At 37.0% G+C, this 14,880-nt stretch overlaps 1 protein-coding gene across 1 annotated transcript in view; it reads left to right on the top strand.

The window, feature by feature from the left end:
* The first annotated feature begins 2,215 nt into the window (after positions 1-2,215).
* LOC107712552 (ADP-ribosylation factor-binding protein GGA1-like) overlaps positions 2,216-14,880 on the top strand; it is a 26,373-nt gene continuing 13,708 nt past the window's right edge. Inside the window, exons 1-6 of the mRNA XM_016517862.1 lie at positions 2,216-2,290; positions 4,478-4,562; positions 5,854-5,929; positions 8,598-8,696; positions 13,843-13,966; positions 14,247-14,347. Coding sequence (XP_016373348.1) covers positions 2,248-2,290; positions 4,478-4,562; positions 5,854-5,929; positions 8,598-8,696; positions 13,843-13,966; positions 14,247-14,347 — 528 coding nt within the window. The 5' untranslated portion in view covers positions 2,216-2,247. The remainder of the gene's footprint in view (positions 2,291-4,477; positions 4,563-5,853; positions 5,930-8,597; positions 8,697-13,842; positions 13,967-14,246; positions 14,348-14,880) is intronic.

Consider the following 14,880-nt stretch of genomic DNA (forward strand, 5'->3'; position numbering starts at 1 on the left):
AGACAGATGTGCGATTGTGTGGTTTGTTCCCGACCCTGTCAATCAAACGCAGATTCGGCAGGTATGCCCGTCTCGAAACTCTTGTGAAACGTAGTCACGTGACATGGGTGTTTCGAATCACACTTCGGAGCAGTGTTTCGAAACATCTGCGCTTCGGGATCTCAACACCGTGTTGAAACGTCAGTTTTGCGTCAGTCATCCCTAATGAGCATGACATGGCATTGGCCAGTCAGCTTCCTTGTTGCTTCCATGTTGCCCTATGTGTGCTGACTTGTTGCCTCGCTGCCCTATCAGGCAATGACTTGCAGGCAGCGTTTGCACACAAAGGCACCTCACGAAACTGATTTCGGACAGACTTCTGAGGCAGCGTAACGGTTTAATGATCTACAGCAAAATATAGAGAGCTTTGTTGATAACTAAGTGAATATTGAATTACTGCAATAGTAATTTCTCGCTAGAAATGACATCAAAAGTGAAAAACATTGATCAAAAACGTACATTTACACACAAACTGACCACCGACCGATCTTTATTTTTGAGCTTAAATGTCACAGAATGGAACGCACAGGATTGTGGGATATCAAAGGCAGCGAAGGATACATCTATAGCCTTCAAAAATCGGCCAGATGAAGGTATCTCAGGAGACAGGAACTGAAGCTAACATTGAATTCGGACGTGCCTTGATGCCTTCCTACCTTGGAATGCGTCCTCCGAAGGCAGCATTTTTCAGTTTTCGGATGCAGCCCGTGTCGAAACGTCAGTTTTGCGTCAGCCATCCCTAGTATACACTGGTGGACACATTCACATTGGGACTTTCAGCATGCTAAGACTCTTAAGGACTGTTTTATGGTATGGAACCAATGGACTCTATCAGGGCTGGACTGGGACAAAAAATCACCCTGGCATTTTTTGGTCCAGGCGGCCCACCACCACTATATATATATATACTAGTCAAAAGTTTTTGAACAGTAAGAGTTTTAATGTTTTTTAAAGAATTCTCTTCTGCTCACCAAGCCTGCATTTATTTGATCCAAAATACAGCAAAAGCAGTAATATTGTGAAATATTTTCACTATTTAAAATAACTCTTTTCTATTTGAATATATTTTAAAATGTAATTTATTCCTGTGATTTCAAAGCTGAATTTTTAGCATCATTACTCCAGTCTTCAGTGTCACATGATCCTTCAGAAATCATTCTAATATGCTGATTTGCTGCTCAAATATTTTTTTTTTCGACCGCACCAGTTGCACACCCCTAAAGACGGCCCTGGTTAGGTGCCTGCCTCCGCTGCGAGTCCCTATCAAGCACTTTACAGATTCAACTACTCTCTTCTTCTCCTCCTGCCTGGCTCTTTGGCCCACATCACTCACCGCAGAGCAAGCCTGTTCTTGATAAGCCTTTTGACTGGTTGGGTCACAGTCAGAGCTGTAAAAACGGTTATGCTCACCAAGTGAATGAATCGCGTTTGTGCCGAACTCTTATTACAAAGCAAAAACAAACACTCTTCTTCGATCCATGAACGTTTCTCTCAGTTAATGTCATCTCACAGTCTGAAACGTCTGTCATAGCAAATCAGCACATGCTGTTGTGAATAATTAAGCAAAGCGTCTTCTCATAGGATAAGAACACCCAGTCTCATTATAATTTAATAGTCCATTGCCACGTCACAAATTGTGACATCAACACGATGTAGATTTTAAACCCAGAAGATGAAAATAGCACAAAAAAGCTTAAAATTAACCAGTTTTCTCCAACAGTTAAAATTATCGGATGCTAACATTGTCTTCTATGATGTGCAACACAAACACCTCTGCTAAAATCTCAGAAAAAGGAGTTTCATGACCCTTTAAGGCGGGACCCTAGGCGACCGCCTGTACCGCCTGTTGGACGAGCCGGCACTGTCTATACCTTCCTACACATGTCAAAAGGAACTGTATCATTATTTCTTATTGCTGAAATTAATGAAGAACAAGAACGCCTTGAATTCTGTAATTTAATAGAGGAGCTTAAAGAGAAGAAAAAAGCTCTTTCTTTTTTTCTTTCTTTCTTTCTTCTTATAAAAAAGTTTCCACATACAAAACTTTCAGGCATCATGAAACATACTCAGTCAAGTAGCCTACTACTACACTTGTACAAGTTTAGTTAGATGTTTCATTATATGAAAATAAAAATGCAGAAGTACTTCTGTAGTTAGAGACGTCACGTGTTTCATCGCGAGATTTGAATCTTGTGATCTCGGGTGAAGATGGCGGCTCCGCCTGACGAGCAGAGCTTAGAGTCCCGCATCAGTAAGTCAAACACATTTAAACTACAAATGTATTACATTCTAATGTGACAGTGCGAATAACAAGGAGATGCATACGCCTAAGATGATACCTTGACGCAAGCGCTTTACTGAACGCAGATGCGGAGTGTCATGATGTTGTTGGCAGTTGAGTTATTAGCATGCTAACGCCGATATAGTTAAGTTTCTGACAAGCTTTTGTTTTAGTGTGTTTTGTACGTTTATTTTTACTGTTGTGGGAGTGTGCGTTCTGTGTTGGACAGGTAAGTTAGAGAAGAGTTGAAACATTGCAAGCTATCTGTCCGTGAGTCAAAAGGGAGGAGTCTCTGTAAGCAGAATCACATGATAAATAAACTATTAAATTAATAAATTCAATAACAACATATTTGTTACGCTTCTATTGTGTGAAGTCCCTATTAACACCATAGTTCCGTACAACCATCCAACATGTCAGTCATGAAAAGATGATTCATTCGCCTGTTTCCTTAAAGGGGCCATATCCGACCTACTCTTTTGTCAGTTTTATGTTGACCACTTGTAATGCTAAAGTCACAGTCATCACTTAGTTTGGCGAACCGTTTCTACCCTGTCTCCAACCATTTGAATTAGCGTATTTTATAAAGAACTGTGGACTCAAAACCTATAACATTACTGATTACAGGTATATGTTTCTTAATTGAAACGTTGTGCTCAAAGAAGTTAATATTTATAAAATATTTTCTAAAGTCAATATCAAATTAAAATTGACTTCTATATATTTTCTTTAATTATGTCACTGGGTTATTGTGATTGTTTTGTCCATGCATTTAATTTTGTATACATTTTTATTAGGGCTGCACAATTAATCAAATTTCTAATCGCAATTACAATTATGGATGCCACAATTACGTAATCGTTCAAAGCAGCAAATTAATCGTTCAAAGTCCACTTATGTTATTCTGCACGCTTAAAATATGTTTATTTCTTTCTGCATGTTATCTTAAGGGTTTTCCCATTGTTTTAGTTTTAGTATAACATTACAATACTATTCATATTTTTACTTTTTTTATAATTTAAAGAAGAAACCAATCTGATGTATATTTGACATTTGAGGCTTAATACTATAGAAAAGCACTAAAGGTTTTTCAGTTAGAGTGTTTTCAGCATGTTTATTTTCATATAAAAATACGGCATGCAGTTGCATCAAACAATGGTATAAACATCATTCAATGTAAATTGTGATAATCGTAATTCATAATTGAAATTACAATTTCAAGGGAATAATCGACAATTATGATTTTTGTCATAATCGTGCAGCCCTAATTTTTATTGACCTCTTAATCTTTAGTCACATTCAGATCTGCCTCCATTCCATTATACAATGGCCACTTTTTACAATGCAGTCAACAACCTGTGGAACTAGTCTGGCTTACTGGAGAGGGAATTTTGACTTTGAAAGTCATTTGATTTTTGGATAGTAAGATAATGATGGGCTACAGTGAACCTACAATGAACAAAGAATATTGTGTACATGATATAAATGCTTTAAAACAATTTATTGTTGATATATATCAGCATCTAGGTTCAGATGTTTGTTTTTAATAACTGTTCTTGGTTATTGTTGTTTTAAAACGATTCTAATTCTATTCTTTAAAAAAAACTCCAGCTTCTCTGTTCTTTTTGTATTCTATTTGTTTTCTTTTTATTTATTATACAATTAACAAAAAGCAAAAAAAAAAGGCCTCTAACTCTAGCTTGCTCTATTCTTTCTATTCTGTTTTCTTTTTATTTATTATACAATTAACAAAAAGCAAAAAAAAAAGGCCTCTAACACTAGCTTGCTCTATTCTTTCTATTCTGTTTTCTTTTTATTTATTATATAATAATAAAAAAATAAAAAAAACGTACTTCGTGTACTGCGTTGTAATGCGCTAACTGAGACTTATTATAGCACTTGCATATCATTGCTCTTTTGTTGATTTTGATTGCTTCTATTGTCCTCATTTGTAAGTCGCTTTGGATAAAAGCGTCTGCTAAATGACTAAATGTAAATGTAAAATACTTTGAAAGGATTTATTATTGTTTGCTTTCACATAATAATGTTGAATTACAGATGTTGTGATCTTTATGCAAAATTGCTGATGAAATATGCTTGTTGTTGGTTATTGTAGTCTTTCTAACTTTTCTAGCTTTTTTGATGTGTCACCTGTAGACAAAGCGACCAACCCTTTAAATCGAGAAACTGACTGGGAGAGTATTCAACTGTTCTGTGACCAACTCAGCGATGAACCTGAAGGGTGCGTCCACATTTCCGTTATTTTTAAACTTAAATGTTTCTCCTCAAATATGCACAGCGAGGGACTGTTCACACTGAATGCTGACGTCTCAGTAGTCTGTTACATTTATTTTGAGCCTCAAACAGTGGCTCAATACCTTGGTGAGATATTGGTCTTACTGACTACAAATTAACTTATCTCCTGTTAGGGGCAGATGAGCAAACTCACATTACAGTGACCTAGGGCTGTCAAAATTTTTTTCGAATATTCGTCAAAGAAAAAAAAAATCCACATTCGAATGCAAAAACTTTGCATTCGAATTTTAGGTCTGCGTCAGCCATCAGGCAGCCTTATCAGTGGCGCACGAAATGCGACGACAATGTAAGTGTCATTGAATTTTAATGCTTTTGTTAGCCTATCCAGCTGCTACGTTGTTCATTCAATATATTGCGGAAAATGAGAGCATCAGTGTGGCAAAGATGTTGTTTAACGGCGAAACTGAAACCAAGCCGTTCACACAGAACGCATATATCACATTTTCTAGAGGGACATATATCAGCGTTGCACTCGCGTCTCGCAGAGAGCGGCATGTTTAGAAAGCCATGTAAAATTAATGTAAGTTCAACTTTTAACAAACATTTTCGGTCCTTTGTATTAAACTATACATACATGCATGGTGCTGTTTTTTTTCTAATTGTTTAAGCAACTTTATTAATTATTTATGGTTTATAAACATTATTTTAAACATTGTGCACTTTTTTTCAAAGATAGTAGTGTTATTTTAATACGCTTTGAAGAAACGTGCATAATATTTTGCTCGATGCGCCCTCTTGTGGCCTCAGGAGAGAAGCCAAAAGCTTTTTTTTCCCCCTAACTGAAATTATGCCTTTTAAATTTGAATATAATTCGAATTTTGATAATATTTAAGTGGAAAATTCGAATTTAGTTTTTCAGTTATTTTGACAGCCCTACAGTGACCACTGAGCTTCTGAAGAATTGAAAAGCCATTGACGTACTTGTATTTGAGTTTTCCTTAAGCCTTTTCTGGGTTTTTTTGACTGGGGGGTTTTTTTTTTGTCATTGTGTTCATGTTCATATAACAATCCCAAAGGGAGAAACACAATTAAAGGGTAAAGTTACCTGTCCTTATTTAGGTGAGCTTCATGTGACTGGGAAATGTAGAGAAAGTCAAGTCTTAATTAGGAGTCAATGTAAAAATTTATTTCTCAAATATCTTTTGCTTTTGTTAGTGTGAATGTTCCTGAGTTACGGATTATTCTGTTTATTGTGCTAAATAACGTTGTGTCTTTAGTCCACATTTGGCCACGAGGCTTCTTGCTCACAAGATTCAGTCCCCTCAGGAGTGGGAGGCCATGCAGGCGCTCACGGTAAGATCAGCATTCTGGGTTTTTCTCAGTGGTGTGGATGAATCTATGTAGTCAAAGACTGATTAGGGGTCCCAGCACTATAATATGCTGGAACCCTACTGTGTTTGTACTGATTTGCTGCTAAATTTTGATTTATGAAAGCATTGCTAAGATATAAGCCTATTAAATGGTTTACTTTAACCCATTTTGACTAATTGACTTAGAACTGCTGAATGTCAGACTTAATGAAACACATTGACAACAGGATATTCTAAGGATGAACACAAAATTTTGTCTGCCTATAAGGGGTGCTACAAATATAAACCTGTCATAAATCAACAACCATTTGATTAAGGAAAATTCCATTTGATTTGTATCTTCAAGGCAAGTGGTGATCAAACCATAAAAAAAATAATCATACAAATCAACAAAAATGGCTGCCATCAGCCAATCAAATTTCAGCAGTTAATAACTTGCATGAAGCTGTGTATTCAATTTAGGGAGAATCGTCCACAAGGTGGCACTATAATAAGCTAATGTACATTTTTGCTAGTAACCTTAGAACCTTGATGGCTAGAACAAAAATGAATCCTTTCTCTTAATCCTTGACAAAGGTTTAATTTAATCTAGAATGTCATGTCATGTAATGTAACCAAGTAAAATTTGTAAAATTTTTCCAAGTTAAAAAAAAAACATTTTAAAGGGGTCATATGATGCTTTTTTTAAAGATTATTATTTGGTGTATTTGGTGTAACAGAATATGGTGACATGCTTTAATGTTCAAAAAACACATTATTTTTCAAATACTGTACATTATTGTAGGTCCTCTATGCCCCGCCTCTCTCAAACGCTTAGTTTTCTACAAAGTCCCTCCTTCCGACAAGCGCAGTCTGCTCTGATTGGCCAGCTGACCCAGTGCATTGTGATTGGCCGAACACCACAAGCACACGTCGGAAATGTAACGCCCCTTACCATAAACGCGAGCTTCATCTTTCAAAATAAATCTAAAGACAGAGCCCGAAAGGGGAACAGAGTCGCGCACACACACACACACACGATGCGCAAAACTCCGCATTTGAACAGTCAATAGCAAATACTTAAACTAAAAACAAAACAGTAGCTGATTCAGAAGCGCCAGATTGTCATAGCAAAGTCAGAATTACCTCCTCTCCTAGGTTCACGAAAGGTCGTCCATAAAATGCATTGCTGTTCTGTTGTAAGTAATCTTAAAGATTCCTAAATGCATCTACTTTCGGAAGGCCAAATAAAGTGCTTTTGCTTTCGCCTAGAAACACACAGCGTCTCCCTGACATGCTGCTTCAACACTAACTGCGGTTACTGAAACCACGCCTTCTTTCTTTGCGTGCACATTTGGGCGCATTATGCAAATATTTCCACATAGTGAGGTAGATATGTGGGGGCGTGTTAGAACGAGCCGTTTTAGGGGGCCGTGGCAGAGTCTTAACTTTGATAAAGAATATCTCTTTGGTTTTGAGACTTTAGTCTTTGCAACTTCAGGGATCTTATCTATGCACAATCAGCTTGTAACACTCCAAAGAGAAAGGAAAACTTGAAATCGCATCATATGACCCCTTTAAAAATAGCATCCTAGCAACAGGAGGTTTCTCAACTTGCGCACAAAAAAGAGCCCAGTCTCTTGCCCTGTCTTGCACACACACTACTCTGCAACTCTTGTTAACAGCACCGGTCACTGTTGTATCCGAAGAAAAGAGTTTCTCATACCCGAGGCTGATAAAATCATACCTGTAGTAAGTGCTTGAAGTGGGCAGTAGACTGGTGCACCATTTTCTTATTTTCTCTTATAGAGGGTCTGCAGGGTTCCATCTCTATACCTGTTTTGTTTTTTCTTCATGTTGGTTGGCCCCTATAAAGAAATTGTGGGGAAAAAACGATTTTGTTTTCTAAGAAATATAATTTGGGTGATTCTATAATTGGAGATACATTTGGCATTGCAGAAAGTTAAGAAAAAAAACTTTTCACTAACAGATTTTTTTTTTCAGTATCTTTTTGAAAACATATTTAATTTTAATAATTCAGTGCTTGCCAAACACAAGTTAATTCCTTTTTTTATTTTTAATGAAAAAACAGATGTCTTTATGGTATTGTTTGTCAACTCTGTTACAGACAATCTTAACAGTGAGGGAAAGTGACATAATTTCCTGTATCTTACATAGTTGTGGGAGATAATTCCACTAATTTAAAGGCAAAGTATGGTACGGTAACAGTTGACGCAAGATTTACGGACACACATTTTTATAAGAAAAAGTTTTTTTGTGTGTGTTTTTTTTAAAATAATGTTGTAGAATTAGGAAAATTACTCTTTATGGCTTTTATAAATAAAATGAATGAAATATTACAAAATGCCTAAAAAGTATCGAACTCGATACCCAGCCCTATAACACAGTATTAAAATAATAAAAAAATATAACCATTTGAAAAAAGCAGAAAAAAAATAATGACTTCGGACACCAAATGTACCTGCAATTATAGAATCACTCATTTACAAATTAGTCATAATTCAAAACATGAAATCTCTTCTAGAAGAAATGGTATTGGGAATAAACGTTCTGTATGAATCATACAGCTAATATTAAGAAATGATCTACCTACATTATTCTTTCTGTTAGGGAAAGCATAACTCTTTGGCACTGTCTGTTTTTGTCCTAAGGTTCTAGAGACCTGTGTGAAGAACTGTGGGAAAAGATTCCATAATGAGGTGGGGAAGTTCCGTTTCCTGAATGAGCTTATCAAAGTGGTTTCCCCTAAGGTATGTTTTGTCTGTGTAAATCAGCACTGTCCCTTTGTTAGAATTCACACCACGAATGTTACTGTAATCACAAAATATCATAATTCACAACATTGAAGGAATTTGTAGTTATTCTGTAAAAGGTATAAATGAATAATGTGATGATAAGTAAATATCTTAAATTGTATAAGAAAAGTCCTAAATGTAAGACCATATGGCTTAATGTAATTATAGCTTCAGAAGGCTATGATTTATTTAAATAAATGTGAGCATTGCACATTCAAATTAAAAAACGGTGGTGCTGTTGCACATAGGGCTGTTCGAATCGAGTCCGATTCCCGGTTCTGGAATCGATGGAATTCGATTCCAGGAATCGATTCCTCACTGTTGTTTTCGATTCTTTTTTGATTTTTTTTTTTTAGATTGAAGGAACCTAATTTCGCCATGACTGCTGGATAGAAAGGTCGTAGAAAGTAGCCTTCTCATAATATGAAGCTTTATTTGTAAAAATTACAATGCATTTCTGTAGCTCTCATTGATTTTAAATTGTAACTGTGTCTGCATTGCGCCTGGAATTGGTCATAGCCCACAGCTCAGCAGTGGACATGCGTTTATATTGCATGAATGGAACAAGACATGAAGTGTCTAAAATAAATGTGCACAGTTCAGCTAAATTATGAAGTTTACTTTACCTGTATGCTTTGCACAAAATTAACAAACTACACCGAAACAAAATAACCAGAACATTAACAACAACACATTGATATAAGCACTCGTGGTTTATCTGTCAATCAGATGTGCTCTTGGCCACTGATCTGTGCTCTCTGCGTTTTCTTTCAGAATTATCATTGGCTGATAGAAAGGTTAAAAAATTGCATTTTATTTAAGATGTAAATAAGATCAAGACCCTCGATCATGTCATGATCTATTCTGTCGTGCAGCACTCAAGATTGTAGACAACATAAGCCAGTTCCACTGTAAAATGACCTCTGAATCGTTGTTTTCATTAAACTGATCTATCCGAAAGAACTTTTTCGTGGAGACGAATCAGACTTCTAAACACTATTAGCAAGCAAGAGGCAAATGGGTGCTTCTCAAAACGGAAGGCTGCATCCTCAAACTCAGATGAGCTCAGTACCAACTTTTCATTCAGTTTATTTTCGTGAATCGACGTTTGATGGCGTAGCAGCCGAGATATGCAGCCTTATAAGATGCAGCCTTCCGTTTGAGAGGCACCCATAGATAAGCTTTCCCCTTGTCCAAATACCCACACTTGCGGTCTTGGCCACTTGAGAGCGCGTGCGCGCGACAGGAAGTAAGTGCGCAAGACTGTCCCAGGTCTTAAAAGTACCAAAGCGCAGTGCCCTTAACGCACACTAAACCCACACTATCTCGAATACCGCTCCGGAGCGGTATTCACATTTTATTGCTGCAAAGATTTGCAACTGCTTTTTATCACTTAATTAAATTGTGTCATCTATAGGGACTACTGAACAGACATTTAGAAGTTGATTTTAAAATGCAAAGTATTGAAAATACTGTATTGGCCCGAATATAAGATGACCCTGATTATAAGACGACCCCCCCTTTTTCCAAATGTACCTTTTGGAAAAAGGCTTTTTAAAAAACAAATCTTGTTTTTTCTCAGTAAAACACATTTTGTCTTCAATTATTTTCATATTGCATATTTTTCCTATTTTAATTTTAGTTTTGATAGTATGGTAAAAACTGGTAAAATGTACCAACAATCACATTTAAAAAATATACACTTTTTGATATACCATTAAAAAAAAAAAAACAGGTAGCCCATCTGAATTAGGACATTAGGCTATCCATCTAATAGTAGCCTACCAAAATCTTATTAACAGTAGAAGTTAAATCTTACTGTAGTCTTCAAATCTGGGTACTGTCTTACGTTTTAAAATCACAAAGAGAGTTTGGGCGCCACCTATTGTTGTGGCTGTATTATTGACATGTCAAAGTCTAGACCCTGAATATAAGACGACCGCGTTTTTTCAGATGTATTTCCAAGAAAAAAATATCGTCTTATATTCGGGACAAAAGTGTGTCCCATCAGGTAATGAAAAGTTGTACACACACTTGTGGTCTTAATGCTCACATGAACACTTAGGCCAAATACAGGAAATACGTCATATAAGTAGTCAAGTGGTCAAGTGCAAAGACCACAAGTGTGATTATTTGGACAAGGCATCAGTTGAACTAAAAACGGCTCTGAATGAGGAGTCGATTCCCCTTGATGGGATCGACTCTCGATTCCCAAAGCCTCGGAATCGAGGAATCGATTCCCAGCCCTAGTTGCACATTCTAAAGGTTTGCGGTTTCAGAACAGTTCACAGTCAATGAATTAGTGATGGGAAGTTCGGATCATTTTACCGACTCGGACCTTTGAGTCTCGTTCAGCAAAATGAACAAATCTTTTTTCGAGTCATTTCGTTCATTTTAGCAAAATATAATTAAAATGTTACGTGTTACTTCCCTAACACGTCTACTACTTACGCAAACGTTGATCACACTACAAACAATACAAAACTATAATGCTATAAGAAACAGAAACACCCAAACCCCTGGACCTCACTAATTTTCAAAGCCTGGGTACAGCCCAGGGGCGATTCTAGGATTTTCATTTTAGGGGGGCTCAGCCCCCAATGAGGGTATAATATATAGTTATAATATATATATGTATATAATAAAAAATGTTTGACTAATAGGGGTGGTATGACAAATTTATATATCAAAAAGTGCAGTATTCCACTGTATTGCATAGAAAGGTATAACATATAACTGAATAAGCCAAATACAAGTCTTCATGATCTCTCTCTCTCACACACACACACACACACCTGTTTACTGTACACACAACATTTTACTGTTTGCATTTCTAGTACAACCCTCTTTCCTTAGCTCAAGTATGCAAACCTCTTTGCCACATGCACTGGAAAATGTATTACATTGAAAGTTACATTTTCATATGAAATGGCAACATGATCGTTTTATAAAGTATCCATTCATATGTGCTTAATTTTCACTGGAGGAAACAGCTGTGTGGTGTGATGAGGGGTGAACGCAGCGAAAACTTAGGCTACAGTAGATGGCGAACTGATTGATATTTTGTAAACTGTATTTATGATAAAGAACAGAACTGCACAGATGCAGATATTATAACTATTTATCGTTAAACACACACCTTGTCCTCTGTTTCTCGCTCTGCACCGCTGCGGTCTGCGGAATGTGCTAGGGATGGGCGTATCGATCCGAAGTATCGATATATCGATACTGACGCGAGTATCGAAAGTATCGATACTCAAACAAAAAATATCGATACTAAGGTGCGTTTTATTTACCAGTGGTTTTGTTTATTTAACAAAAATAATAATAATGCATACAATATGCATTGGATTGGACGAATAACCTTTGTGAGTAATTGTGTAGGATAGAACTATTTCCCTGCTCATCTGAACACACGCAAATGTTGCAAGACAGAACCAATCAATCACAGAGAGCATTCACGGGGACTGAGGCGATCACGAATTCGTGTACAGTTTATGGAGCTAGTCACAAAATTTTAGGGGGGCTGAGTAGCTATAGCCCCCCTAAAAATGGCCTAGCGACGCCCATGGTAACAGCCATGCCAGGGTTGCCAGGTTTTCACAACAAAACCCGCCCAATTGCTACTCAAAACTAGCCAAATCGCGTTCCAGGGGGTAAAATACATATTTTTTGGGGGGGTTCCCCACGGACTTGGCAACACTGTAGCGTGCCAACTTGATGCTTCCTCTGAAGACTGCTTAAGATGTGTTCGACTTGAAGCAGCGCTGCTTAGACCAATCAGTGTGTGTCGTCAAAGTACTGCGAGAGCGGACGTCTCCTTATGCTTTCTCTCGCCGTACTTTGATGTCATACACCGATCGATCGATCTTCAAGTCGAACACACCCCTTTACTCTCGCGTGTCACGTGACCGAGTGTAATCGCAGCCTCTGCGGTTGAAAAATCACGTTTTTTCTTATCGCAAGTGCAATTAATCGTTCAGCCCTAATTGATCTGCTGTTGATGAATTATGATTTTTGTTATTGACTTTATGGTTTTTATGTTGTAATATGTTGTATATTGTTGTAAGACTGCATATTTATCTCCATCTATAAGTAGTAAATCATGCACATTTCGAAATAAGAGTCAGCATATTACAGGCTTGTTTATAATTAAAAGTCTTACATTATGCATAATGCATTTGTTATTATTTGTATTTTGGGTACACAACAAACTGTATCAGGCATTTAATTCAACAAACTCTTGTAGCTTCTCTTTGGGCTGCCCCATCACAGGAAGGAAAGACAGTTCACCAAATAAAAAAATTCTGTCATTTACTCACCCTCAAGTTGTTCTAAACCTGTATATTTTTATTTCTTCTGCTGCAAACAAAAGAAGATATTTTGAAGAATGTTGCTAACAGTAGTTTCAGGTCCCCATTGACTTCCATTATACCAATTTCAGTACATATTGAATGAAGTATTTTGAGTATTTTAAACTTGCAGTTAGCCTGTTTTGCTGATAAGCAGTATTAAGTCCTTGCTAATGTGTGCCCCAGTCTGTTTAATTAAAACTAAAAGATTTTGAGATTGTATTGGTTTGTTTTGAATGGACAAACAGTATTAATTTTATTTGTCCATTCCTTAAAAAGGTCTTAAGAGCTTTATATTTGATTTAAAAAACCTGGATAAAATTGATTACTAATATTTTACAACTTGTACGCATAAGGATACGCAGTGGTAGAGATAACGCAACTTCTGCTTTGGCATAGAGTGCATGAACTGAGCACGGGCCTGTACAACCAACCACAAACATATGTCTTTATTACACATCCTTATTTGTGCAAGCCTATATATAGAATATACTGCATGAAGATCTCAAAGAACAGGAAAAATATAGAACCCAAAGAGAGAGTGAAGCACTAAAGCAAGACAAAGAAATTGGTGTCAGAAAAGAGGTTATCTAGTAAATGCAGACACTGTGCAGTTATACACCTTATACTGAGGAGAATGTCTCTTGCTGTTTAGAATGGGAATATTAGTAGCCAATATCTTTAATGTGTCTAAATATTTCCTTTAACTTAAATTCAGTAACTGTCCCTGTACTCTATTTTTGTTACAGTATCTTGGTTCTCGAGCCCCAGAACCAGTGAAGAAAAAAGTTTTAGAAATGATGTACAGCTGGACTGTGAGTTTACCAGAAGAGACAAAGATTTCTGATGCTTATCAGATGCTTAAGAAACAAGGTAACCTGACATGCAGAGTCCCGATTTGTCATAACTAACATATATTTAACTACATCTCACAGCTGATACATGTGTGGTCAATAGCTATTCTGACATTGGTACTTTCGTGAGTGCTTTTAAAAGTTATGGTGAACAAACACAATTTGCTTATGTGTAAAATCATAACGCTCTCTCATGGGACTCGCTGTTTGTCCTATGTTGGTGTTGTGAATGTGTGTTGTGGAGTGTTTGTTTGGTAATACATGAGCTACATTTTGTTTATGCTCTGCATCTCCTTTAGGTATCGTTAAACAGGACCCAGACCTTCCTGATGACAAGTCCTGCCCTCCTCCACCGCCCAGGCCCAAAAACGCCATCTTTGAGGATGAGGAGAAATCAAAGGTTGTTGAGATGCAGTTTAGGATGATGATGTTTTATGTTTATTTTCCTATGTCTTTACTCAGTGTACTGTGATTGAAGCTTAAGAAGGATTCGGGAGTAAGGTTGGTCAATTTGACTTGTGTGACAGACACAAAACTATGTTACTATGTGTTTGTAAACCATGAGCTAATGAAGCATTTTAAAGGGGTCATATGATGCGATTTCAATTTTTCCTTTCTCTTTGGAGTGTTTCAAGCTCTTGGTGCATAAAGAAGATCTGTAAAGTTGCAAAGACTAAAGTCTCAAATCCAAAGAGATATTCTTTATAAAAGTTAAGAGTCAGCCACGCCTACCTAAAACGGCTCGTTCTAACACACCCCCACATACCTACGTCACGATCTGGGAAAATTTGCATAACGCCGCCCAAATGTTCAAGCAAAGAAAGAAGGCGTAACTTTTATTCACGTTGTAGTTTTGTTGTTTCCGCTGCCATGTCGTGAAGGCGCTGTGTGCTTCGTTGTGAAAGCGAAACTACTTTGTTTGGCCTTCCAAAA

This window comes from Sinocyclocheilus rhinocerous, unplaced genomic scaffold (assembly GCF_001515625.1).
Source record: "Sinocyclocheilus rhinocerous isolate Xijiao unplaced genomic scaffold, SAMN03320098_v1.1 scaffold2734, whole genome shotgun sequence".
NCBI lineage: Eukaryota > Metazoa > Chordata > Actinopteri > Cypriniformes > Cyprinidae > Sinocyclocheilus > Sinocyclocheilus rhinocerous.